The 23908-nt window shown below is 43.8% G+C and overlaps 3 protein-coding genes across 6 annotated transcripts; 1 reads left to right on the top strand and 2 right to left on the bottom strand.

The window, feature by feature from the left end:
* Positions 1-194: 194 nt before the first annotated feature.
* entpd5b (ectonucleoside triphosphate diphosphohydrolase 5b) lies at positions 195-9864 on the top strand. Of its 3 annotated transcripts, none has more exons than XM_078798925.1 (16): positions 195-295; positions 384-426; positions 1393-1628; positions 2580-2659; positions 3127-3270; positions 4218-4293; positions 4390-4425; positions 4507-4595; positions 4681-4754; positions 7025-7086; positions 7214-7315; positions 8173-8319; positions 8572-8628; positions 8712-8827; positions 9010-9098; positions 9404-9864. In XM_078798925.1, exons 3-15 carry the CDS (start codon positions 1400-1402, stop codon positions 9082-9084), a joined length of 1287 nt encoding a protein of 428 aa, XP_078655051.1. In that variant the 5' UTR covers positions 195-295; positions 384-426; positions 1393-1399; the 3' UTR covers positions 9085-9098; positions 9404-9864. The 3 variants fall into 3 exon arrangements, with proteins under 3 accessions (XP_078655051.1, XP_078655050.1, XP_057913796.2); XM_078798924.1 differs by having other exon boundaries at positions 7211-7315; XM_058057813.2 differs by lacking the exon at positions 195-295 and having other exon boundaries at positions 414-534; positions 7211-7315.
* znf410 (zinc finger protein 410) lies at positions 8920-17325 on the bottom strand. 2 transcript variants are annotated; one of them, XM_058057810.2, is made up of 12 exons: positions 17170-17325; positions 16792-16876; positions 16674-16728; positions 16439-16571; positions 15777-15938; positions 15486-15710; positions 13097-13274; positions 11403-11584; positions 11202-11291; positions 10994-11113; positions 10397-10522; positions 8920-9495 (listed from the first exon to the last, which is right to left on the bottom strand). In XM_058057810.2, exons 3-12 carry the CDS (start codon positions 16704-16706, stop codon positions 9398-9400), a joined length of 1347 nt encoding a protein of 448 aa, XP_057913793.2. In that variant the 5' UTR covers positions 16707-16728; positions 16792-16876; positions 17170-17325; the 3' UTR covers positions 8920-9397. The 2 variants fall into 2 exon arrangements, with proteins under 2 accessions (XP_057913793.2, XP_057913794.2); XM_058057811.2 differs by having other exon boundaries at positions 17175-17301.
* Positions 17326-19615: 2290 nt separating this feature from the next.
* On the bottom strand, positions 19616-23758 carry cipcb (CLOCK-interacting pacemaker b). Its single transcript, XM_058057820.2, has 4 exons — positions 23383-23758; positions 22362-22550; positions 22121-22293; positions 19616-21385 (listed from the first exon to the last, which is right to left on the bottom strand). The coding sequence occupies exons 2-4, from the start codon at positions 22531-22533 to the stop codon at positions 20540-20542; spliced, it is 1191 nt and encodes a 396-aa protein (XP_057913803.2). The 5' UTR covers positions 22534-22550; positions 23383-23758; the 3' UTR covers positions 19616-20539.
* Positions 23759-23908: the final 150 nt, after the last annotated feature.

Here is a 23908-nt window from a genome sequence, read left to right as displayed (position 1 = left end):
GAATTGATAATTTGGAGCCAAGCTCAGAACAGGTCACACTGGCTCTTTGTACTTGTCGGTACAAAGAGTCCAGAGCAAGTGAAGGCAACACTCCAGTAGACGTTGCACGCTGTTGGATCATTGAGCCTTGAAAGTGTTTTTCCCAGTTAATAAATGTTGAACCCTTGTTAAAGTTCATCGAACGGGATGAAGAAGCCCCGTGGAAGATACAAATGCGTTTTATCAAGTAAAAATGCACATAGAGGCAAAAAGATTCTCCTTTTTACATCTTTGGAGTCCGAAAAGAAATCACTTGGTAACACTACTTTTAATACTTGGCAATATAAAATTGTAGTTTTATCTGCTAAATCGGGGTTTGTAACTTTATTTGTATTTTAAAACAGGTGCTGCGCGCAGTGACGTCACAGCCACGTACGCAACATCATGGTGAGCCTTCACGGCGTGTCCCATTGTTACTTTTAAATACTTCCTTCTTATTGTCACGCTTCAATGTGTACCGTTGTGCTAATTCGGTGGAGTTCGTATCGGGGTGGGGTGGGTATTAAAATGTCCGGTATCTCTTTCTTGTGTTGTCCACTTTCGCCAGGTTAGCCAGCCTGCTAGCTAGCTAACAAGCTAGCTAGATAAAGTTGGTAAAAATGAAGCGAGCGAACTTGGTGAAATGAGTGGTGAAGAATAGGACAAGTTGTGCTTTTCGTTCGTGACGCCGGACGTATATATATATATAATTTATAGTTTATAATATAATATAAACATTTAACGACATGGTTCACTGTTGAGCCAAAAAGCACAGCTGGCTATTTAGCATCACCTGTAATTTCAGCTAGCTGCCAACAGCTATTGAGCTAGTTAGCATTTATTGAGCTAGTTTTGGACAACACATAGCATAGCTAATGCAATAAAAAAGGTATTGTAATGTTTCTTTTCACAGCTACATATTGTCATGCATTTTCGGATTGACAGTAACTACAATAGACTCGATACCAACACTTTAAAATCGATTTTCAAATCAAATTATCGATACTCATTGACTGAATATTTCAACAGATATGTTTGTCTGTTGAAATTGGCTCTTGTGTGAATTGTCAGTATTCTTATGGTAGTTGTTAATAATTTAGCATTCATGGTTTTATTAAGTGTGACTGTACCCAAACTGTCACCAACATAAAAAAACAAGTGAACGTCTACACAGGAAGACACTGCAGTGATTTGAAGCAAATGATCAAGGGCTTCATGTTCCTGCCATGACTCAGCAAGTGATTTTCTGTTGCTTAGAACGTCCTGCTAAAACATCACGGTAGCGTGTCATGCTGCTATCCCCCAGCACGAGTCGTTGAGCTTTAGCTGAGCCCATTCATCTTCTAACAATATGTCCACCTCTTCATCCCTCAGCGTGAAGATGGCGCTCACCGTGCTGCTGCTGCTGCTGCCACTCGTTATGCTGACACTCGCTGTTGCGGCGTCCGAGGAGGATCAGGGCGCCACCTGTGGTACCGCTGGCTTCGACGGCGTCTTTCGCAACGTAAACCGCCTGGCCAACCACAGCCGCATCTTCTACGCCGTGATGTTTGACGCCGGGAGCACGGGGACCAGAATTCACGTCTACAAATTCATGCACAAGGACTCAGGTGATCTTGCAGCACCTAGCTTTAGGTTTAAAGGTGACATCATTGCTTTGTATTGTATCCACACATGCAAAATACTCTGTATGCTTCCTAAAAATTGTGGTTGAACTCCACATTTTGAAGCTTTAAGGCGAGAGTTGAGGTAGATGTAGTGCCAGGGCCTTCATCTCACCTCTTAATACCACCGCTATTATGTCATAATTATACATATGATCAAAAATGCAATATAACAATGCATAACATGATGTTGCATGGTATCTAAACACGTATTTGTTCCTGTTACCCACACATCACAATGAAGTCTGTCGGAACAGGATCAATCCAGTGCTGCGCTGTTCATGTGATGAGGCGTGGAAGCGCACCGAGTAACTCTATTAAAGTATGCTTTCAGACACTAACCAATCAGGGGACGGGAAAATGCTAACATGACTGTACGCCTGATAGCTGGACCTGTGAGGTGAATCTGAAATCTGATTGGTTAAAGAAACAGCCCCCGTTGCTAATGCTGTTGTGACATGGGCCAGCACTACCAATTCTGAAGGCCCTGAGTGTATTAGATTGACATGAAAGATAATAGACTGTTGGGAATTAAATGAACACCATTTCACGGAGCAAATGCTGCCCTGGAAGTTGTAAAAGTAGGCCAGTGCTTCTGATATTGTGTTTAGGCCAGCAGGGGAGGCTTTGCTGGCCCTGACTGCCAGAGACCGGGTAAAGTTGAAGCACTATATTGGAGTCATTGTGTTTCCTACACATTTCCTGGAACACAGTTTTTCACATTGTACTTCACTGAAGTACAATCTTAACAACATGACCTCCACCAAGGCTGATTGTAGTCTGCCCAGTTCTTTCATTCAACATTCATGCTTTATTCACTGAGTGAGTAAGAACAAAGGTCCAAAAAAGTAACGGCAACAAAATCTGTATAACCCCCCCTCCCCTCATGTCTTGCAGAGGGGCTGCCTGTGTTGGACAATGAGATGTTCCACTGGGTGAAGCCCGGTTTGTCAGCGCATGCCAACTCTCCCGTGACGGTGAGTTCATTGTGCTGTTGGGTCGATGGTATCGACAGGCGGGAGAAGGTTGGGCGCCTCTCTCTGTGTGTGTGTGTGTGTGTGTGTGTGTGTGTGTGCTCTGGGAGGGCGGCCAGTAGTGTGGTCATGAAAGCAGCAAACAGGAAGTGACAGCAAGACATAAGCAGACCTGCCAACATGGACGTATTTTTTCTACACACCACTTGGAGGGATACAATGTTTTTTTTTGTATGTGCACCTTTTAAAGAAAAATCCTCAAACTGCTGCAACGCGGACCATTAAGGTTGTGATTGACATCCCACCTCCTTGAATGCCGCCTTTTTTGATTTCTGATCAACATTTGCAATAAAATAACTGTTCATGAGCTGTGGCTGCAATAACACTCCCCTGAAACGTGCAGTCGAACACAGCAGCTGTAACAAAAGTGTGTGTGTGTGTGTGTGTGTGTGTGTGTGTGTGTTGTGTAGGCTGCACATTCGCTAAGGGAGTTGTTGAAGGTGGCCAAGAACACGGTGCCTCGTCCGGAATGGGAAAGGACTCCGGTGGTGCTAAGAGCCACAGCTGGACTTAGACTGCTGCCTGCACGCAAAGCCCAGACTCTGCTGGACCAGGTGACCCCACACCAGCACACCTGCATCCCAATGTCCTTTATCTATTCTATAGGAGTGAAATCTTTCTTCATCTCTTAGCAAGTTGGTTATGAGTTTACAGCTAATCCATTATATCCATCCAAAAAGGGGAATGTTGGCTGACATTGGAATTGGCAAATCAGCAGCACTCGGAAGGCGTTTACACCCTAGGCACATTCAAACAAACAACAATAGTTTGATGAGAGTCGAGACAAAAAGATGGCTAGAAATAACAGTAATGTCGTAATATCAAAGACAGTTGCATCATGGGAAGCAAAGAAAAACATTGCAATTTTAGGAAAATGACCCTTGTGAGGAAAAAGTGGTAGAAAATGAATGAATGAGGCAGGGTAAACGTTATAAGATTGCAATCATAAAGTCAAAATATGAGAATAAAAATATAAATAACCAGAAAAAAGATGGGAGAAGAAAGTATAAATATTTGGCTAAAAAAGCAAGATATTATTGTGTGTGTGTATGTATATTTGGCTTTCAGTGCATGGTGAAACTTCTATAGATGCCAGGTCTTCTTTAAGGAGGCTTTGGATGTGAGCTTGGTGGAACTTCCAAGTACATGAGAAAGAAAAGGACTGTCTGTCTTCCACTGCTGAGAAAGTGCCGCCCATGTTGTCTGATGTTGATGTTTTGGCTTATTAGCTTAGTTTAGGGAATGATGAGCCTCCAAAAATCACCATGGTGACTCAGGTGTTGATTCTCAGATGTTGTATTGAGCTTTTTAGTGCAGGTGTGGTGTTGTGTTGCCATGACATAAAGAGTCACCCATAAAAGGGTGAAGAAGCCAAGAGGAGTGACAAATACGTAGTCATGCCAGATAAAGCATACTTTATTAATCCTCCTCAATCCCTTCAAGCGGAGTAGCTGCCATGAAACATTTAAGGCCATTTTCTCACTTCTTCCTTCTGCTGAAGGTCCAACGTGTGTTTGATGAGTCTCCTTTTTTGGTCCCTGCCAACAGCGTGAGCATCATGAACGGCACCAGTGAAGGTAATGAGTTCACTTCAACCTAGCATAGCTTGACGATGGTCTAGAAAAGACATCTCAGTAGCTCCCACCTTGACGTCCACGTGTGTTTTTGTGTAGGAATCCTGGCCTGGATATCTCTCAACTTCCTGTCAGGTGAGTGGTCTCTTTAAGGGGCTTGGTAGTTTTAGCTTTATTTGAAGACGAGGAAAGCAACGCAGGTGCAAATGTTTCCAGGCCACCTTCACGCTCAGACCACGCAGACGGTGGGAATCCTGGATTTGGGAGGAGCATCCACGCAGATTACCTTCCTGCCGCACGACCAGGTGAGACCACTAGGTGTAGTGAATACAGGGTGGCACACATTCAGCACAAATGCAGTGTAAATGTCAAGTTTGTGCTCCGGTGCAGGCAGACGTTGAAAAAGCAGACGAGGTTGTGAGACTACACATCTTCAACGCCTCCTTTGGGTTGTACACTCGCAGGTTAGCAAAGCCTCCTTTTCTTTTCATCTCTGAAACACGTACTGTATACCTAAAAACCTCCCTTACACACCCGCCATCCAACTACTTCATTGCCCATACATCAAACACAGTACATACTGTACATACAAATAAGTCATTTTATATACACATACATATACACAAACAAGCCTTCATCATACATATATCCAAATAGGCCTTTTTCATACATACTGAACATACTTACAAATATGTCTTTCATATATACATACATACAAAATTCATATTTCCATACAGACAAATGTCTTTCATACATACTGTACATACTTACAAATGTACGTATGTATGAATGAAAGTGTGAAGAAGGCTTGTATGGATGAATGAATGAATGAAAGAATGTATGTATGAAAAAAGGTGTGTATTTATGAATGAATGAATGTATGTATGTTTAAAATAAAGCATGTATGTAAGTATAAATGGATGCATGTATGAAAAAAGGCATTTACATATGTATGAAAAAAGTTGTGTATGTACGAATGAATGTATGTATCAGGCTTGTATGAGGCCTGTGTGTTTGTATGAATGAATGAATGAATGTATGTATGACTGAATGTATGGAAAAGACTGTGTCTGTATGAATGGATGATTGTATGTCTGAAAAAAGGTGGATATGTATGTATGTATGAATGCATGCATGTATAAATGAGTGTGTATGAAAAAGGCATGTATGTTCGAATGACTATGAAAAAATGTGTGTGTGTGTATATGAATGGATGTATGTATGAAAAAAGGTGTGTATGTATGAATGAATATATGTATGAAAAGGCAATGTATATATGAATGAATTAATGTATGGAAAAGTTGTGTTTGCGTGTGTATGAATGAATATGTATGAGAAAAAAAGTGTATGAAAACAGGCATGTATGTCTGTATGAATGAATGTGTATAAAAAAGGCCTGTATGTATGAATGTATGTATGAATGTATGTATGAATGAATGTATGAAAAAGGTGTGTGTGTATGTATGTAAGTATCACTAAATGTGTGTATACGTATATGAATGTATGTGCGAACAAATGCATGTATGAATGAATGTGTGAAAAAGGGCATCTGTGTATGAAAAAAGCTTGTGTGAATTAATGAATGTATGAAAAAGAGCATGTATGTATGTATGAATGAATGTATGTATGAACATGTACATGTGTATGAATGAATGATGCATGAAACACTACATGAATGTATGAAAATAGGTATGTATGTACGTATGTATGAATTAATGTATAAACAAGGCAGCTATGTATGTATGAATGAATTAATGTATGTATAAATGAATTGAAAAAAGGCATGCAAGTATGAATGAATGTGTGTATGAAAAAAAATCCATGTATATGAATGACTGAAAAAAGGTTTGTGTGTGTGTGTGTATATATATGAATGTATGTATGTATGAAAAAGGAATGTATATATGTATAAATGAATGAATGTATGTGTGAAAAAAGCATGAATAAATGATAGTATGTATGGAAAAAGGCCTGTATGTACGTATGTATGTATAAATGAATGAATGAATGTATGTATGAAAAAGGCATGTATATAAATTAATGTAAGAAATAAGGAATGTATAAATGAATGAATGTATGTATGAAAAAGGCGTGTATGTATGAATGAATTAATGACTATGAAAAAGGCATATATATATATAGTATATATATATATATATATGTATGTGGGTGTATATATGTGTGTATTTTTATATTCATATATAGATATGTCTATGTGTATATACGTACGTATGAAAAAAGGCATGTGTGTATTTATGTATGTATGTGTGTATGTATGTACGAATGTATGAAAAAGTCATGTGTATGAATGTATGAAAAAAGGCATGTGTGTATTTATGTATGTATGTGTGTATGTATGTACGAATGTATGAAAAAGTCATGTGTATGAATGTATGAAAAAAGGCATGTGTGTATTTAAGTATGTATGAAAAATATGTGTATGTATGTACGAATGTATGAAAAAAGGCGTGTGTATGTATGTAATAATAAAAAAATGAGTAGATGTATGTAAGCATGAATGAGTAGTTTTGGTAGTTTTTGGTAGTTTGTGGCGTATATAGTAGAAGGTGTTTGTATTGACAGCTCCAAATGTCACGGACTGCAAAGTTGTGTAGAGGAGGAAGTTGGAAATGTCAGTGGAATGAGTTGTTGATCAAATGAGTCATGGAGATGTGAATAATAAGCTTCCTTTGTGTCACCGCCGCTCGCCTAACAATCCCTTCTTGTCCTGCAGTTACCTTGGCAACGGCCTGATGGCAGCGCGGCTTTCCACGCTGGGAGCGCCGGGCGCCCGAGGTAGCGTTTTGTGTTGTTGCTCCTTAGCGTCCAACAACACGGGAGTCATACTGACATGCAACACAATGGAACTCATCCCGTGCGTCTGTCTGCGTCTGTCTCCGCCTCCATCCCTTCGCTCCAGCAGGGCCGCCGCAGAGAGTTTATAAGAGTCCATGCCTGCCTCGAGAGTTCCAGGACCGGTGGAGCTTTGGAGGGGAGACCTACCAAGTGAGCGGAGACCCAGATGGTGCGTCCAATACAAACGTTCACATTTCACATATTGTCTGTCATAAACACGCAACATGGCTGCCAGAGCTTTCATGTTAGCGTCATCTGCGCTGCTCACAGCCTGGTAGCGCACGATCATGGGACAAACGCCAGACGGCGTAAACCTTCCCATCTTGCTATCCTTGTCATACGCTAAGAACTTCATTCACATTGTAGAACTTTATAAAACTCCAACTTTATGCTTTGTTTGTCATCATATTCTGATTTTGTCAAAATTATATTTCAGCATTAATCTGCTGCTAATATCCTTTTTTTAATCATATGTTAGAAGTTATTTTTCTTAATATTTGTACTTCTCGTCAGCTGTTGTTTTACCCGTTTCTGTCCAACTATTTCATCTTTATGGAGAAATGTTCCTCTCAAAATTAGGCTTTTATTTCTGTAATGTTTTCACATAACTTTTTCCGAAAGCTAATTTTCCCCAAATTACAACATTATTTTGTTTATGACAATTTTTTTAAGGAAGCTGTTCTTGGTAATATATCAACTATGTGCTACTAAAATAACTTTACTTTTCCTGATATTAATTATTTGCTTAAAATTGCGATTACAATTTTCTCTAATATTTCGATTTTATTCCAGGAATAATGTGTTTTTATTTCTGGTGTTGTAATTATGACTTTTATTTTTATAATAGTTTTCATTGATGTTTCAAATATATTTTGTTATACAAATAAATGTACTTTATGCTACTAACTTATGCTATTTATTGTTTTTTTTAAAAGTAGATCTTTTTATAGTTTAAGATTGGAACAGATGGGGTGGGGGCTGTACCCTTGGGTGGATGGTAATGATCCGCCCGTGTGCTGCGTGCAGGTGCATCAGGATACGAGGCGTGCCGCCAGGATGTGTTGAAGACGGTCAAGGGGATTATTCAACAACCGCAGCAACCGAGAGACCCCGCCCATCTTTTCTACGCCTTCTCGTACTACTTTGACCGAGCCGTGGATGCCGGCCTCGTTGGTAGGTGGCACGCACGCTTTTCCATAGCGATACGGAGCCAGCAGGATGTGATTAGCCATTCCCGTGCAAGACGCAGGCAGCGTGAGTCATCTGTACCTGTCTCAGGGGGGTTCTGAGGAGCGAGGGGTGCGTGCTGATTAGAGACGTTGCTATTTTGGGCCGGCCCAGGCAGAAAGGCCACCAGCTCTGTTATTACCATCACACGGGTCCGTGTAGGAAACGCTGCAATCAAGCATCCTCCTTGCTTTGCAGATGAAGTCCAGGGGGGAACGCTGGAGGTCAGAGACTTCACGAGGAGAGCCGAGGAGGGTGAGATGCATAAACCAATTCACATGACACGGCTGCGTCATGCAGTCACATGACATGACTACTTCTTCCTCTTGCATGCTCAGTGTGCAAGAAGAGCAGCAGGGAGGCCGGCATCAGACCTTTTCTGTGTCTGGATTTGACCTACATCTCCTCTTTGCTCAAAGACGGCTTTGGCTTCAAGGAGAACACGCGACTGCAGGTAAGCCACCACAAAATGATGGATGCTTCCTACCAACCTGTCACTTTTGAGACAACTTTGCCATGTCTTATACTACATCCGAATACCCAAGCACTTTCCACAAACCAAGCATTGTTTCTTCTCATTTAATTTCAATAAATACAAAAAGGCATTTGGACTTATTTGGTTGTTACACATTGCAGTTGGCCAAGAAAGTCAACAACGTGGAGGCAAGTTGGGCCCTGGGCGCCATGTTGGACCACCTGAACATACGCTGAGCAGCAGGGAGGCGGTGAGTGTGGCTTTTGTTCCATTCATGACTTTTTCTTTTCCCGGTTTTATACATGATCCATAACTCCATAGACTGTAGTGGATGCTGTGTTGAGGTCATGGCTCTAACAAAAATGCTCATTTCTTTCATAGACTTTTTTTTTTTTTTAACCCGTCTTGGAACTTCTTTGGGAGTGTTTTCTTTTTGATTTAGTTCCACAGCTGTCACAACTACAAGCATGGCTGGCAGCTCCTGGTGGCTAATATGTATTTCCAAAAGTCACTCACGAAGAAGCTATTTACACTCTGCCGTCTGACACGCTACAGCAGCGTCACCACGTCCCCGTAGGTGGCGCCCTCCGTCGTCATGGTGACCAGTTCATGTGGCGGAGAGAGGACCACCACCGAGTCTGCAGGGCCTGAAAGAACCACAGCGGTCATGTCAACACATCCCTGGTAGAGGACTCAGCAGGGTGTATCATTGTGTGTATGACTTTAAATACAGTAATGCAGGGTGTGCCTTATGTAAGACCGTGTATGCACACAATCGGGTTGGACGACAAACACATGGAACACACTTCCGTGACCATACTTAGATAAGAGCGCCGGTTTCCCTGTGTCTGCTAGATAAGAGCGCCGGTTTCCCTGTGTCTGCATAAACAAATTCTTCCATATACAGGTGGCATGGCATGGGTGACTACATCTTCCTTCATCGCAAGCACAGCCATTACATTTGGGTGAAGATTTAGTAGCACTTTGACACTTTACCAATAAATACATGTACTTTACTATTTGTGGCATGTGTATTTCATGATATCACTTCATGACTGTTGCTTTCTATACAAGACTCTGCTGAATTTAATTTTGATATCCTTTTATATGGCCACAGTATCCTTATATATGCTAAGGTCCATATCGCCCAACACTAACAGCCACTTTTCAAAGTTTCATTTCATGAACTATTGTCATATTTAACATCAAATGAAATGTTTGGTATCTGTAGTTTTAGTGTTTAGTTGAGAAATGAGGGACACCGTGTGAAAGTACGTAAAAAAAACGATGATTGTATTTGGTGTAAAAATGAATCCACTAATGATCATCCATAACGCTTTCTAGAAATGTCATGCCTACTCGTAAGGAGAAGGAAAAAGTGATTTTAGCGAGACGAGTGATAAATAAAAAAAGTGACTCAGCAGTTTGACGAGCGGCAAAAGGCCGTGTGACGCCTGAGAGTGAAAAGTTGCGATGATGATGATATGAATTGCATTGTTAAACAGACAATGTGGTCCGTGAGTCAGAGCCACGCGTGTAAACACCTACCTGGTGATCTCAGCATGGCGTGATGGAGACTGACGGGTTGCATGCCCGTCGTCATGGCGACCATCCCGTCCCCGTTGTCGTCGTCGTCGTCTGCCTCCAGCAGGCTGCTGTGTGTCAGCGCCTCTCCTGTCACACAAAACTTGATATCAAGACACTGAGGCTAAAAACTGCGGCCCGGGGGCCATTCGTGGACAATGGCGGCAGTGCATTATAAAAATGAAAGTCCAAAAATACCTACATTTTATGAGGATAAAATGTCATTTCCTTAGCATAAAGTTGGAAAATGAAACAAAACAGCAGAAATTATTCTAATAAAGACGAATTTAAGCGTTACTTAAATATAAGGAAGATGAAAAAGTACAACTAAAAAAGGTTGTTCTACTCGTGTTGCTGTCATTGTTCTCCATGCGGACCTCGCTGGGTACACCCAGCACCAAGGTCAACTACGACTGGGACCTCCTCCAGCTGTCAAGCTAAATATTCTTTACCACGCCGCCTTCCCTGATGACACTTTAAAGTCCACGTGCCGCAATGGAGCGCCATAATTAAACTAGCATACGGCCTTAGCGGGATGGAGTCGCGAGAAAGGAGACGTACCTGCTTCTCTACTCTCGGCGGCGAGTCCCTCCTCGCCGTGGCGCCTCCTGATGTGCACGTTCCTGCTGCCCGATTGGGAGAAGGTCTTGCCACAGATCCCACAGTGATGGGGCTTCTCGCCTGCATTACACACACACACACACATGCTGTTATCACACAGGATGTGTCAAGCGCACATGGAGCATAGAAGAGCGTGGGCGCCACTCACCAGAATGTACGAGCATGTGTTTTCTGAGACTGGAGTACTCGGCAAAGGATCTTCCGCAACCATCCGCCTCACACAGGAAAGGCTTCTCTCCTGCAGGGAGAAGACGCCGTCACATGACGGGTGTCGCTAAAAGCCAGTTAGCGGCAACCGGCGGTCGTAAGCGGCCATTAAAATCCCTGAATGAAACGGGATTCCTCTCACCGGTGTGGACGCGTCGGTGGTTCTTCAGGTTCCCTGCGGTGGTGAACTTCTTGCCGCAGTTCTTCTCCTTGCAGATGAAGGGCTTCTCGCCGTTGTGGGTCCTCATGTGGACTTGCAGACGCTGCAACACGTAGAAGCTCTTACCGCAGCCTTCCGCGCCGCAGCGGAACATGCGGTCGTTCCTGGGGGCAAAGCAGAAGACGTGGTGGATGTTATGACTTTGATAAGATACGAGAGGTTCGATACTTCCATCATTTGGGAGAAAGACATCACAGGAGAATCAGTATACATCCAAGGATGTGCCTTTGCTTTTTTTTTTTTTTTTGGCCTTTTGTCCAAGATGGCCACACACTTTAAGCTAGCGTGGTTACCATGGTTAAATCCACCATGATGCTTTGACAGGCTGCACTATGGATGGCAATCTTTCCCCCTCCCACTGACCTAATATGGCTGCTAAACCTGAGATAGTAATCAGGAAAAAGCCAAAAGAAACAAACAAAAATTCCCCTAAAATAAGTGCATTATATTTATAATTAAGAATGATACTGATGTAGGGCTGGGATCTAAACAAGAGAAAAACAGGACAAAGTCCTTAGATATGTAAATATTGTATGTTAAATAATAAGGAAAATGGGCACAATAATAAAAGATTTATATAAAATATTCATTAATAACTACTATATTGATAATTCACACTTAGCTCCAGTCATCAATGTTGAAAAGTATCCATAGTTTGATTGGAGAATCGAAGGCAGAGGATTAAAGAGCTGGTATCGGAAGTATCGCTATCATCGCTAACAGTAGCAACCACTTGACTGTCCGCCTCGAAAACAACGCGAGAGTTTGGCCTGCCGCCGAAAGGCCTGTCGCGCATGCTCAGTTGACTCCGTAGCGTAACTGAAACCAGAATAGCGCTAACTAGCATTAGCATCGCTAGCATTAGCATCGCGTCACTTGAAAAGATTTTCATCACCTCAGCAAAACATGCGTACATTAAAGCCAGCTAATGGATTTTATTTTTGATATATTGTGTACAGCTAAGACAGGAAGAACATAAAACGAAAAGCACTTGATGAATAAATGAATGAATGAATACAGAGCCACCATCCACCAGTACGACTACGAGCCTGGACTCCTTTAGAGAAGAACATTAGCACATTAGCGGTCTTAAAAGCTTACCTTTATGCTTTCCTTCATAGTGTCCGCATTTGGGAGCAAATAAGACGTGAAAGAAAAAGGCTAAAAACGCGGTATAGCAGTCCACCCGTACAGGTGGGAGATAATTAGATGCTGCGTTCACGGACCGTCGACACTGGGACAAGTCGCCTCAAGCGTCAAACATGCAAAAACTGTACATTATACTTCTAACTCTACATTATTTTTGGAATAATGCCCCTTATTTCCAAAATATATATACTTTAATAGATGTGTTGTAGTTATTGACAAATAATTAAATTTTTTTTTTAATCATGTCCTTTGCCTGGAAGTTGGGGGTCCGGCCTTCCATCATGATCAGGGATATGATGTGATCTTTTACTAATACCTTAAGCATGACACTTTTATACAAGTGGCTTCATTATTTTAGAATGTAAGTGTTGTTCAAACGGTATTTCAACCTGTGTATCAGCAATGCCGCACCACAAAAGATGGCCACCTGTAGTTCTACACGAGTAAAACTACCATTTGATGTTCACCTGTGTGTTTTCAGGTGGTACTTGAGGTGGGCGGGCCAGGTGAAGGTTCGACAGCAGCCTTCAAACGAGCAGCGGAGCACCTGCCTGGCGAGGGGACGCCCGGTCCGAGGCGGCGGAGGCGGAGGCGGCGCCGGCTGCGCCTCTCGCTTGTCCCCTTCTGACGGTGGCGTGTGGTTGCCTAGGAAACACAGACAAAGAGTGCAGTGAGGGGTAAAAAGTGAAGAAAAAGTGGGGTGCCAGGTGGTTGCTCCCTGAGGGGTGGGCTGTTAACAGAGCTAATGGCGGGCGGCTGATGGACGCCTGCTGGACCGCAGCGGCGAAACGAGACAAGCTGAGCAAGTCTCCCGGCTTTGACTGCTCCAATTAGGGGCGAGGCATGCCGGCGGCAATGGGCCTAAAAGCCATAGCCTGCCGCTAAACAACGTAGCAGGACATCACTTCTCACCTTTAACCACCGTCTACGCTCTCATCTCAGCCTGGCTCTTTATTTAGCCGCTGCTGTTGGAAGCAGATCTTCATTGCTTCCTCAATCTACATTTTTTTCCACTTCAATAATGATTTGGAATGCATGAGAAAGTGGAAAGGCATCTCCTTGAATAAACAGAGCATATGGTTGCACAGCAACCGTATGCTTCCCTTCTTGTGTGGAAATCACTCATGTACTTCATAGGGCTGTCACATGACACTCACGAGTCAACATTTTAACTTTACTTGGAAAAAAAAGGACTATTAAAAATATTGCAATCTACCAATACAATTTCTACTATGTTACACTGTATGGCAGCAGCCACCAAAACAAAGACAGTATATAACTGACAAAAGGTCTCACACCCTTCATGCCGTTGTTCTATGGAACAAACGTGCCAAGGTGCCGAAAGCAATGCCAGACACGCACATGGCACATAATGGGATGCATGTTATTCCAATCTAGATGGAATAATATATGTCAAATATATATATTTTATATTTATTTATTTAATATATTTATTTATTTATATATTTATTTATATATATAAACATATATTTATTGATCTAAAAACATACTTAAGAGGTTGTATATGCTGTAGGTTTGCCATGCATGGTCTTCATTCATTCATTCATTTTCTACCGCTTTTTCCTCACGAGGGTCGCGGGGGGTGCTGGAGCCTATCCCAGCTGTCTATGGGCGAGAGGCGGGGTACACCCTTGACTGGTCGCCAGCCAATCACAGGGCACATATAGACAAACAACCATTCACACTCACATTCATACCTATGGACATTTTCTCTTATTGTCACTACTGTATTGGGTAATGGGAGTGTAAAGGTGACTATAGGGGTGTTATTTCATGTTTAGAGGACTCTACAATGTTATGTTATGTGCATTTAGAAGGTGGTAAGCAGGGTTTCTATCCTATGACTATGAAAACATCCCATGTGTAAATAAGGGATGCTGAGTCATCATAGTTGGGTCTGGAAGCATTTAAGCTCCATAAAGGAGGGATTTATGGTCCAGGAATTCATTTTTTCATGTTGACATGAAAGTTTTAGCATAACAGAAGTAAGGTAGGAGAATTTTCCAGAACTAGGAGGATGAGGAAAGGACGGTAAAGGTCATTGGGACATCTTTTACCGACATGTACATGTTGTCATCCTGACCCGATGCATCATCTCTCACACCGCAGCTGACATAGAGACCATGTTAGTCGCTATCCGTCACATTTTTTATGTTTCTGTTTACCATGAGCCACATTTCGAAGCTGCTTTAAGCATTCGTGATGAGACGTGCAAACAATCAGGCTACAAATTTAATTTGATGGCGAGACCTCTGATGAGAGCGGCTGAAAAGCGTCGGGAGTCGCTGCTGATTAGACCACGTTTCATCTCGTCTGCTCTGACCTCCTTTCAGCTCGCTTGCCTCTTTTTTTTTTGATGCCTCCTGTGAAGCACGCTCGCTTCTTAAGGCTTCTTCACCCGTCTAATATTAGTCCGCACATGACGTCATAGATATAACAGGCTGGCTGCGCCGCACATCAGTTCATGACATGCAATATAGTATAAGAGCCAATTTAGCGCCTCATGCTCGATGCCACAACATCATGCTTATTGTATAATACGTCATAAGCGTTATACACCATCCTTGCATTGCAACTCATTAGGCATCATCTAATCAATCATTCTCCCGAGACCGCTGTGTCCAAAGTGCAGCACGGGGTCATCTGCACATTCTATACATGCTATTGAACCACAATACTAAAAATAACAGCAAATGTCAATACTAGCCAGGTTGACATGCAGGCTGTTATGTCTTTAAGAACGTAAATAGAAGGTTTTATCACCTGTACTGTATATACGTATAGCTGCTTTTAGCGCCATTCCAAAATGTCACATGTCCAAATAGCGTTGGTTACCGTTTATGGCGACGCTTGCAGCCCTGGCGTCCTGACTGGCCTTGGCGTCCCGAGCCAGCTGTGCCCGCGTGGCCGCAATAAGGCTGTCATGCGCCAGTTCCTGCACGCGTAGATACCAGGGGGCGCTGCCGTCCAAGCCATAGTCCCCCGACGACACGCCCTCGTCTTCCTCGTCGCCGGCCCCGTCCGCGGCAAAAATGAGGGAATCGGAAGAGGTGGTGATGCCTGGGAGAGAGAGTGACTGTTACCACTGTGAAGGTGAGGGTGGCGTGTGGGACTGCTGTGGATTACTTTTAGCCAGGTTGAGGAAAACGTATGACGTGCCATCTGACTGCTGCAGGTCATGGAGGATGGGCGGGGGGCTGGGGGACGCCCTCGCATTGTGCGTCGGCACCACCAAGGGGCTTCGTTCCGATGAAACGCCCCCGAGTTCTGAGAGAACTTTTTCGGAACCTATTCCAAGGAAAAATGCAAGTCAAAGATCCTCTATAGAACAGGAGCACTTTGCTGTTTCTAAGAATCTACTGCAAAAACATGCGAGTCAAAGATCTTTCACATGACAGAAGAGCTCTGCTGTTTTTCAGAACCTACTGCAAAAACACTAATCAAAGATCCTCTACTGTTTTGCATACAGCAAAAAATGCTATTCAAAGATCATCTATAGGACAGAACACTCTGCTGTGCTTACAGAACTACTGCTCAAACTACTCAAAGATCCTCTATGTAACATATTTATGAATGTACTACAAATTACTTGTCAGAGATCCTCTACATGACAGGAGCACCGCATTTTTTTTTTAAGTACTGCAGTGGTAATGTAGTGGTCTTGTGATAGTAATGCAGTAGTACTGTGTTAGTAATGTAGTACTGTGAGAGTGAGGTAGTTGCACAGTTATATTGGTGTAGTAGTACAGTAATAGTAATGTAGTAGTAGTAGTAGTACTAGTAGTAACCTGTTAGTTCCAGCTGGCCGCAGATTGAGCTTTCAACGGGGGCCAGCAGAGGAAGGCAGGAGTGTTTGGGCTCGGAGTCCTCCAGACCCTGAACCAGAGGGATGGAAGCGTTCTGGACAAACTGCACCAGCAGCTGGAGAACATTAAAAGCATCATGAACGTGCAGTCACACTCTCATACAACAGCTTGAGGTATGAAAGGTATGGGGTTGCACAATTAAAAAGGTGGGGGTCACCTCTGGTTTGGAGTCCAGCTCATCGGAAAGCATGAGTGTCCCTGCCGTGTCTCACCTGCAAAGCAACGCCAAAAACGTCATTATCATATTTGTTCAAATCATAAAATGATGCACTCACCTTCAATCTTCAACCTGCTAAAAATGACAAGTCTCTTCCGGTCATTGGTTTGTGGTCATCCTGGAAGTCCAAAACATGGCACGAGCTGCGGGCAAACATCACACAGCAGTTAGCTCGAGCCAATATGTCATTCACAGCACCTTAAAAACACATTTAAAACTAAAGTGCGGCAACAAACGTCATCATAAACCACAATTTGGCAACATGACGGGTGTTGTCAATCTTGTCAAAGGTGGAAGACGTTGTTGAAGTGTCATTAAGTTTAGTGGCTAGAGTTGTTAGCCACTTGCTAACTAGCCACCGGGGCTAGCAGCTCGCCGTTTAAACTTATACAGAGGAAGCTGAGAATTAAATAACACAGTGAAATGTACGTGTTACCTTACAGCAGCGATGCAAAGATTATACTTTGTTGGTTTAATTTGTCCAAATCGAGAGTGCTGCTAACCAGCTGGCTAGCAAGTGCAGCTGTACGGCGACTGTGATGGAACAATGTTAATATAAAACACCGCCTTCTCCACTCTGCGATCACTACTGACATCTAGCGGCCGAAGAATGACATAACAAGTCATGTATTTTTTACCCCCATTTTTTTATTACATAAGCAATGAGGTGAAAAATACAAAAGCGTTCAAAATTACCTCACACACACACACACACAAAATAAAATGAAGTGATTGTAATAGTATTGATCCCAGAGTACGGAATAGTTGTAAAATGTAATGCTAGCATACATTCAGTCTGCAATGTGAGTCAATGATTGTGTATGTCAGATTCAAACACAAGCGATTTAAAGCACTCCTTCTCTGCTGTGCACACCAGAAAACACTGCTCTGCTTCTTTTGCTTTAATTTGATACGCCAATTTGACCTTGCCTGTGTACTTTGCAGCCGTTTCTTACAACTGATGGCCAATAGCAGTATGGAGTTCTTTTTTATTAAATGTGAGGGGCGGTCAGTAAGTTTCTGCTGCCAAAAAGGGCACAAATGCACTTTTGTTTTGGCCTGGGCTGTCTCACTCAGGGCCTTCCTGAAACGCCTGTGGGAGGAAGTGCGACTCGTACAATGACTTGTACTTGAACGCTCATTTTCTCGGGTCACACACGGGGAGGGTGTCAAGTTGACTCGCAGCGGCCTCCAAAACAGAAAAAGATTGCACAAGGGCTGCTTTGCAAATAAGCGATTCAGGACAAGAAAGGCCGACACTATCTGCCCCCCCCCCCCCCCCCCCCGGGGGTTGATTAGACAAACAACGGCCCGTGAATCAGCTGGAAAGCCACTGATTAAGCCAGCGTGTGCTGTTGAAAGTGATAAGTAGCAGATAAGGGCTTAAATCAGTCAAACAGAAGCATGGAGGTCAAAAATGTAAATTTTTTTTCCAGCCGCAGTTGAGCGAGGCCTTGACAAACTGATGGCCTAGTTTTGTCAGGGAGGAACATAATGGTTACCATCATTTCAACATATTCTACCCGCCCGGAAAAGGAGATGGGGACCGAAAAGGAAGCTGCAGAGAAAGGAGAACAGGCTTAGAAAGCAGATTGATGGGATTCAACTATTTGATATTTCTCAATTCCATTTGTGTGTCCAAATTATATTTACAATATCCTTTTCTTTTTACACCAGACATTGTGTTGATTTGCATGACATCAACAATATGGCTACTTAGTTCAACTTTGGAGGGGAATTTTGCCCAACAAACACACGCTTTTCTCTTCTCTCTACCTTCTAAAAGGTATAAAACAAATAAAAAAACAGCTAAGAATGCACATAACGGGACACACCTAGTCCACCGAGAAAGCCATCTGAAGAAACCTCCAGCAAGGCTCCATGTCCATCAAGTGAGCTGCGTATGAAGCACATTCTTATTATTCTTAGGAACATTGTTACGCCCAAGAACTACCTTCCTGGAGTAGTGACACCTGACCACACCACGGCGGCTAGCGACTAGCTTCAGCACACACTGCCTCCCAATGCCTCAGGCCGCTAGCCAAAGGTAAGGCTACGTATTGGAGCTTTTTGTTTTGGCCTCCCTTTCTATGTTGCTATGTGACATCAATGCACCCCAGGAAGGAAGCCCCTCCCCCCAAAAAATACTCCAAGTATGACATGTTAGCATCCATGTAGCTGTTACTACATGCTTCACAGCATGGATAGAAAACCTTGCTGGTGCTTTTTGGAGATCTTTGAATAGCCGCCTTTCTAGGCCCAATAGGTGTGTCACAGGACCGTGCATTCACTAACTGCATCATTTTACCTGTTTTTATAACTTTAGAATACACAGAAATTGTGGGTGATAAAAATAGCCCCCACACCTCAAAAACTGCACTTTTCCTTTAAGGCCGTTCATTAAAAACAAGCCACGATGAGCTACGATCGAGCTAACAGGAAGCAGCTCAACAGGAAGTTGGTTTGCGGCAGCTGCCAGCCAGGCTCAGGGGAAGCTAACGGCAGCTAGCCTGAGCAGGAAATGATGAAGGGGAAAAAAAGCCACTTGTGTGTTAAAACAATCACTCAGAAGGAGTTCCAGGTGTGGCCATGTCACATGATCAATGAAGCCGACACCCAAGCTGACTCCGCTCCAACTTCTCTGGAATTTTCTGTGCCCTGCTAAGAACTCGTTTGACCCCCTCGCCGGCCGTGACACTCGCATGCCGACGACGCCCCCGGTCGTGACCCGACATTTCAAGTCAAAAAGAGGTTCTTGTGTGAAATGAGGGCAGCATGCTGGATAAGTGGGATGCACTGCAGCCTCACACCAAGTGTCAAACCAAGTCAAACACAAGTACTACATTTCCCCAAACAGTGACCCCCCCCCCCCCCCCGCCCTATCTCAGCTTTTTGCTGGCTTTTATTCAGCCATTGAATGCACCTTTTTACCCCACAACTGTTATTTACATTACCACCACATATGATACCGCCGTGTGACGTGCTAGGAATGGCATCTGTAAAGCTGACCCTTTTTTAACAGAGGGAGTTTAACGAGAGCAAAGAGTGAAGCAGAAGCTGTGAAAACAAAAATAATACCAATACTAATCTTTATGTTTTGGTCTTCTATAGCTCCTTTCAAGGTAATAAAAGATGAAACAGAAGCACAACAAAAATAAGCGCTTGGTTTGCTCACCTGCACAGTACAGATAATCGCACCTCATTGGAGCATTTTTTTTATGATCAGAACTATTGTGTATCAGACTTTTATGATTCCCTCATATTGGCCCAATCATTATGGTGCGCTGCCAAAATAAAAGTATTATATTGACTGAAATAAGCTAAAACTGCCTTGGAACAAATGAATGTGTGGCACACTATGCAGCCACTGTTTGAGGAAATACAGTTATGTATTCATGAATGTGATTGACAGGTGCCGAGTCCACAGTAGACCCCACCTCCTGTTGAGGACCCTAACCAGGATATAGGCGGTGTGGCTGCTCATCAAAGTCTATTTTGGGGTGTAAGATGAAAAGAGTGTTTTGCTGTGTGACAGCAGTAGAGAGAAGTATAATTATTATTGTCATGAGTAAGAACGCCGTAATAAAAAAAAAAATAAAAAAGTAGAGGACCTCCTGAGGCCAGGTGGCAGCCAAAATGTAGGCTAGTGCCAACTGTGTGAAGGAGTGGGTGTGGAATGTGGGTCACATTATTCTCGGTCCATCTGTCTGTGCTCACCACCCCCACTACCTCCTTCTCATCCTCGCAAACCAGCCTGGCCTTCCTCTCACCGTGTCAGTCAGGAGGATTTGCCGTGTCGTCAGAGTCTAATCGGCCTTTAAGCTGGTCCCGGCCGCCCTCTCCTTGTCCCCCTCCTCCTCCTCCTCCTCCTGGAGGCTGGCGTGCAGCTTGACACAAATGCTGGCGTCGCCGCTGCGCACGGCCTGCAGGAAGAGGTCCGTGTGCTCTCGGAGGCGGTCCAGGTCCGTCTGGGTGCGGCGGTTCTGCCGGAGCAGCTCCTTGGTGCGCAGCGTGATGTCCAGGAGGCCCGACTTGCTGAGGATGTTGTAGGTGTTGCAGAAGCGTTTCCTCCTGGTGTCGTCTTCGCCGCTGCTGTTGCTGTCCTCGCACTTCTGCTCCGCCGGGGAGGCAGCATCGTTGGGGTCAAGGGGGGCCAGGCTATTGGAGAGAGAGGGCGATGGCATGAACTCTGACCGGCTGACAGCTGGCGAAGGCGTCTCGCTGCGAGTTGACGTTTGACTGAGTCGACTGAGCGGAGTTGAGTTTGGGGTCCCGGAAAGTAGAGCCGAGTTACCAGAGCGACTGCTTTGGCTTTTCTGCTGCTTCTCTCGCTGGCAGTGGTCACGGTGACCGGAACCTGACGCGCCGCCTCTTTCCGACCCCGAAGAAGATGAGGCGGAGGAGGAGGTGGTTCCCCTTCCCGAGGAGCTGGAGCTGTCTCCGGGATGCGGTGCAATTTTGGGGTAGGACTTAAGGATGGGAAGATACTTCTTGGGACGCCTGTGTCGGGATGTCTCCTTGACGCCCGAGGAAGCTTGACGGGAGACGACGGGCTGGAGGAAGACCACCTGGGGCTGCTGGACCACTGGCTGAACCACCTCCACAGCAGACCTGAAGCCCCAGGGCTTCATGGCTGGGGGGTTGTCTCCGGGCTGCCAAGAAAACACAAGTCAAGATGGTTGCACCGTGAAAACACCATGCCCACTTATATACTTACTTACTAATGTTTTTTTTTTATCTTTAAGGTTTTTAATCACACAAACACATCAAGTGTTCATTAACCAATTCAAGCTGAACCACCACTAGCAAACGGAGCAGATAGCCCTTAACACACCTAACATAGTGCTTATTCATTCATTCATCAATATCAATAGATTATACATTTCAATTAACTTTTTTTTGCAAATTAGCAAAAAAACACTATTTGAGTGTGCATAGGGTTCTAAAACTGGTAAAAAATAATAAGTAACTAAATGACTTTTATTGAAGAAGTGTTCAAAGTCACACAATCAAAGGCAAAAAAGAATAAAAATAAGAGGACACCCCTGGATAGTGCATGATATGCTGTGAAAACTACCAAGAAAAAGGTCCCATTCTTGATGAAAGCAGTACTTTACAAATATTGGACAACATCAATAGGTTTAAAGTCCTGGGAGTCAAAGCCGAGGGAAAATCCTTTCATTGACTTGTAACTTTAAACTGAGTCACGGCTAACTGGAGTTTGGTACGGGTCAACAGGGGCTGTCGAAACTATGTGACCGGTCAGCCTTTTGGGGCTGACACATTCCGGACAGCTGAGGTGAGACTGTTAAACATTTGAAGACAAGAGCACAGGTTCAGTTCCTTGTGTGGCTCAACTGAAAATGACAGCAAGACAAAGTTTTTACCTGCTTTAAGAGCACGTTGTTCATGATGATCATGGGGGAGATGCTGGAGTAGGACCCCCTCACCACAGCCAACGGCCCGGAACCGGACGTCTGCGGACCCGGTTGCACGAAGGGGCGTGGCGAGTCCTCGGAATCAGTGGTGTCCATAGTGCTCATGTGCTCTGAGCTTGCATCTTCAGAGGAGGAGACGAAGTGACTAACTGGCCGTTTACTCAAAACACACATTAAATTGATGTTAAACCTGAGAATCCCGAGTCCCTTTCTGAGTCGGCTCGTGAGTTCCCGTGAGACTTCATGACGTGTGGCCTACTGGCGGCCTTGGAGTCGCTCTCGGCCTTCCTCTTGGCACTCACCGTCTCCTCTCGCTGCTGCGCCTGTGGGCGCGACGCTTGGCGCTCTCGCAACATCAGCATAATCAGAGCGGGTACACCTGGAAAGGGATAGACAAACATCCAGTAGATGGGCACTCACTCGGGAGGAGCTTGATAAGTTCTGAACATCATGCAATTCAATATGTCCAAAAAGAAGCAGGATGAAGCAGAGCCTATTTAATTGACATCTTTTGTTCTTTATATTTAAATATACATTTTTAGCTAATTTCTTCCTACCCCTCCCAGCAATTACTAATAGCGAGTTCACTTCCTGATTCAAATGTGGAAAGAAAAGAATAAACAAATAAATGATTGTGTTCTTTTTTTTTTATATACCTTGCATGTGATTGTACTGTTTCTTCAAAGTCCATTCCGGTTTTACTCCACATATACTAGATATGCTAAAAGTGCAGTTTTAAATGTCACTTTCCCCAGATGGCATATTACAGAAAAAGTGGAACTTTATTGTGCTAAATAGTGGTTTTTAAACTATTTACTCGACCAGGTGAGTGACTATTTACATCTTAATCAGCTTCTGCTCTGTATTATTTATAAAGCGAAATGAATGAACAGAGAACATTCCGCAGAGTAGCTGTTTAACTGGCAGTAGTTCAGCTAGCAGACTATTTACATATGTTACATGAAGGTGCTATAGATGCATATTTGATTAAATTTTTTAATTTTAACGTTAAGAAGTTGGTTAAATGCCTGTCAAGGGTGGAATAAATCTAAAATGTGGACGAATGAAGAACACTTTCGGTTAGGACTTGGCTAGCGAGGCGCTAACTTGACGACGCACACAAAGCTACTGTTAGCCTTTAGCATCCACTGTCATTAAAAGGTATAAAATGCAACCTAAAACTCCGTAAATGTGGAAAATAAACAGCGTACTTTCCCACTCGGTCACGTTCCGAAGAGTCGGAGAACAATAGGAGTCAGAACATATCGCTGGTTCCCCGGCAAAGCAGCCTGCTCGTGGGGCGGATGCCTTCCCGTCTCTGTCTGGACGTGGCTGCTGGCCAACACTCGGCGTTCCACGGTACAGTACACGGGACACAAGGCTCCTCCCCCGGCTGTTCGTCACATGCGGACCACGGTGACGCCAAACGCCGTCAGTAGTCTTAAACTATCATTTAAGTACATTCACAATGACTTAAAAAGCAACCATTGACGGAGCAGTCGCCTTTCCTCCGGAAAAAATGTCACTAAAAGACAAAAAGCAAGGAAACAGCGCCCAGGCGTCCTCCCATATTTGGCAAAAAGGGGCGTGTTCAGTGTGACGTCAACGTCTGGAGTGGCAGGCGCGCGCCCACATTGTAGCCTTCCGCGCTTCTGATTGGCCAGCGAGGCCAGCAGCCTAAAAAACGTGACTGCTGCCCAATGCGTGGCAAGATGAGGACATCGTGTTCACAGCCAG

The sequence above is a fragment of the Doryrhamphus excisus genome, linkage group LG19 (assembly GCF_037039965.1).
Source record: "Doryrhamphus excisus strain RoL-2023G ecotype Guam linkage group LG19, RoL_Dexc_Guam_v1.1, whole genome shotgun sequence".
Classification (NCBI taxonomy): domain Eukaryota; kingdom Metazoa; phylum Chordata; class Actinopteri; order Syngnathiformes; family Syngnathidae; genus Doryrhamphus; species Doryrhamphus excisus.
Note: the sequence above shows the minus strand (reverse complement) of the source record. Positions and strands in the feature narration are given on the sequence as shown.

Coding starts and splice junctions, on each gene's coding strand:
- entpd5b (XM_078798924.1), top strand. CDS start 1,400: ATGGCGCTCACCGTGCTGCTGCTGCTGCTGCCACTCGTTATGCTGACA. Junction 4,755..7,024: donor TTTGGGTTGTACACTCGCAG/GTTAGCAAAGCC, acceptor CTTGTCCTGCAG/TTACCTTGGCAACGGCCTGA. Junction 8,320..8,571: donor CGTGGATGCCGGCCTCGTTG/GTAGGTGGCACG, acceptor CTTGCTTTGCAG/ATGAAGTCCAGGGGGGAACG.
- znf410 (XM_058057810.2), bottom strand. CDS start 16,706: ATGCTTTCCGATGAGCTGGACTCCAAACCAGAG. Junction 15,939..16,438: donor CGGCCAGCTGGAACTAACAG/GTTACTACTAGT, acceptor TCCTTGGAATAG/GTTCCGAAAAAGTTCTCTCA. Junction 15,711..15,776: donor TTTCCTCAACCTGGCTAAAA/GTAATCCACAGC, acceptor TCTCTCTCCCAG/GCATCACCACCTCTTCCGAT.
- cipcb (XM_058057820.2), bottom strand. CDS start 22,533: ATGCTGATGTTGCGAGAGCGCCAAGCGTCGCGCCCACAGGCGCAGCAG. Junction 22,294..22,361: donor AAGGGACTCGGGATTCTCAG/GTTTAACATCAA, acceptor CCTCCTCTGAAG/ATGCAAGCTCAGAGCACATG. Junction 21,386..22,120: donor ACAACGTGCTCTTAAAGCAG/GTAAAAACTTTG, acceptor TTTTCTTGGCAG/CCCGGAGACAACCCCCCAGC.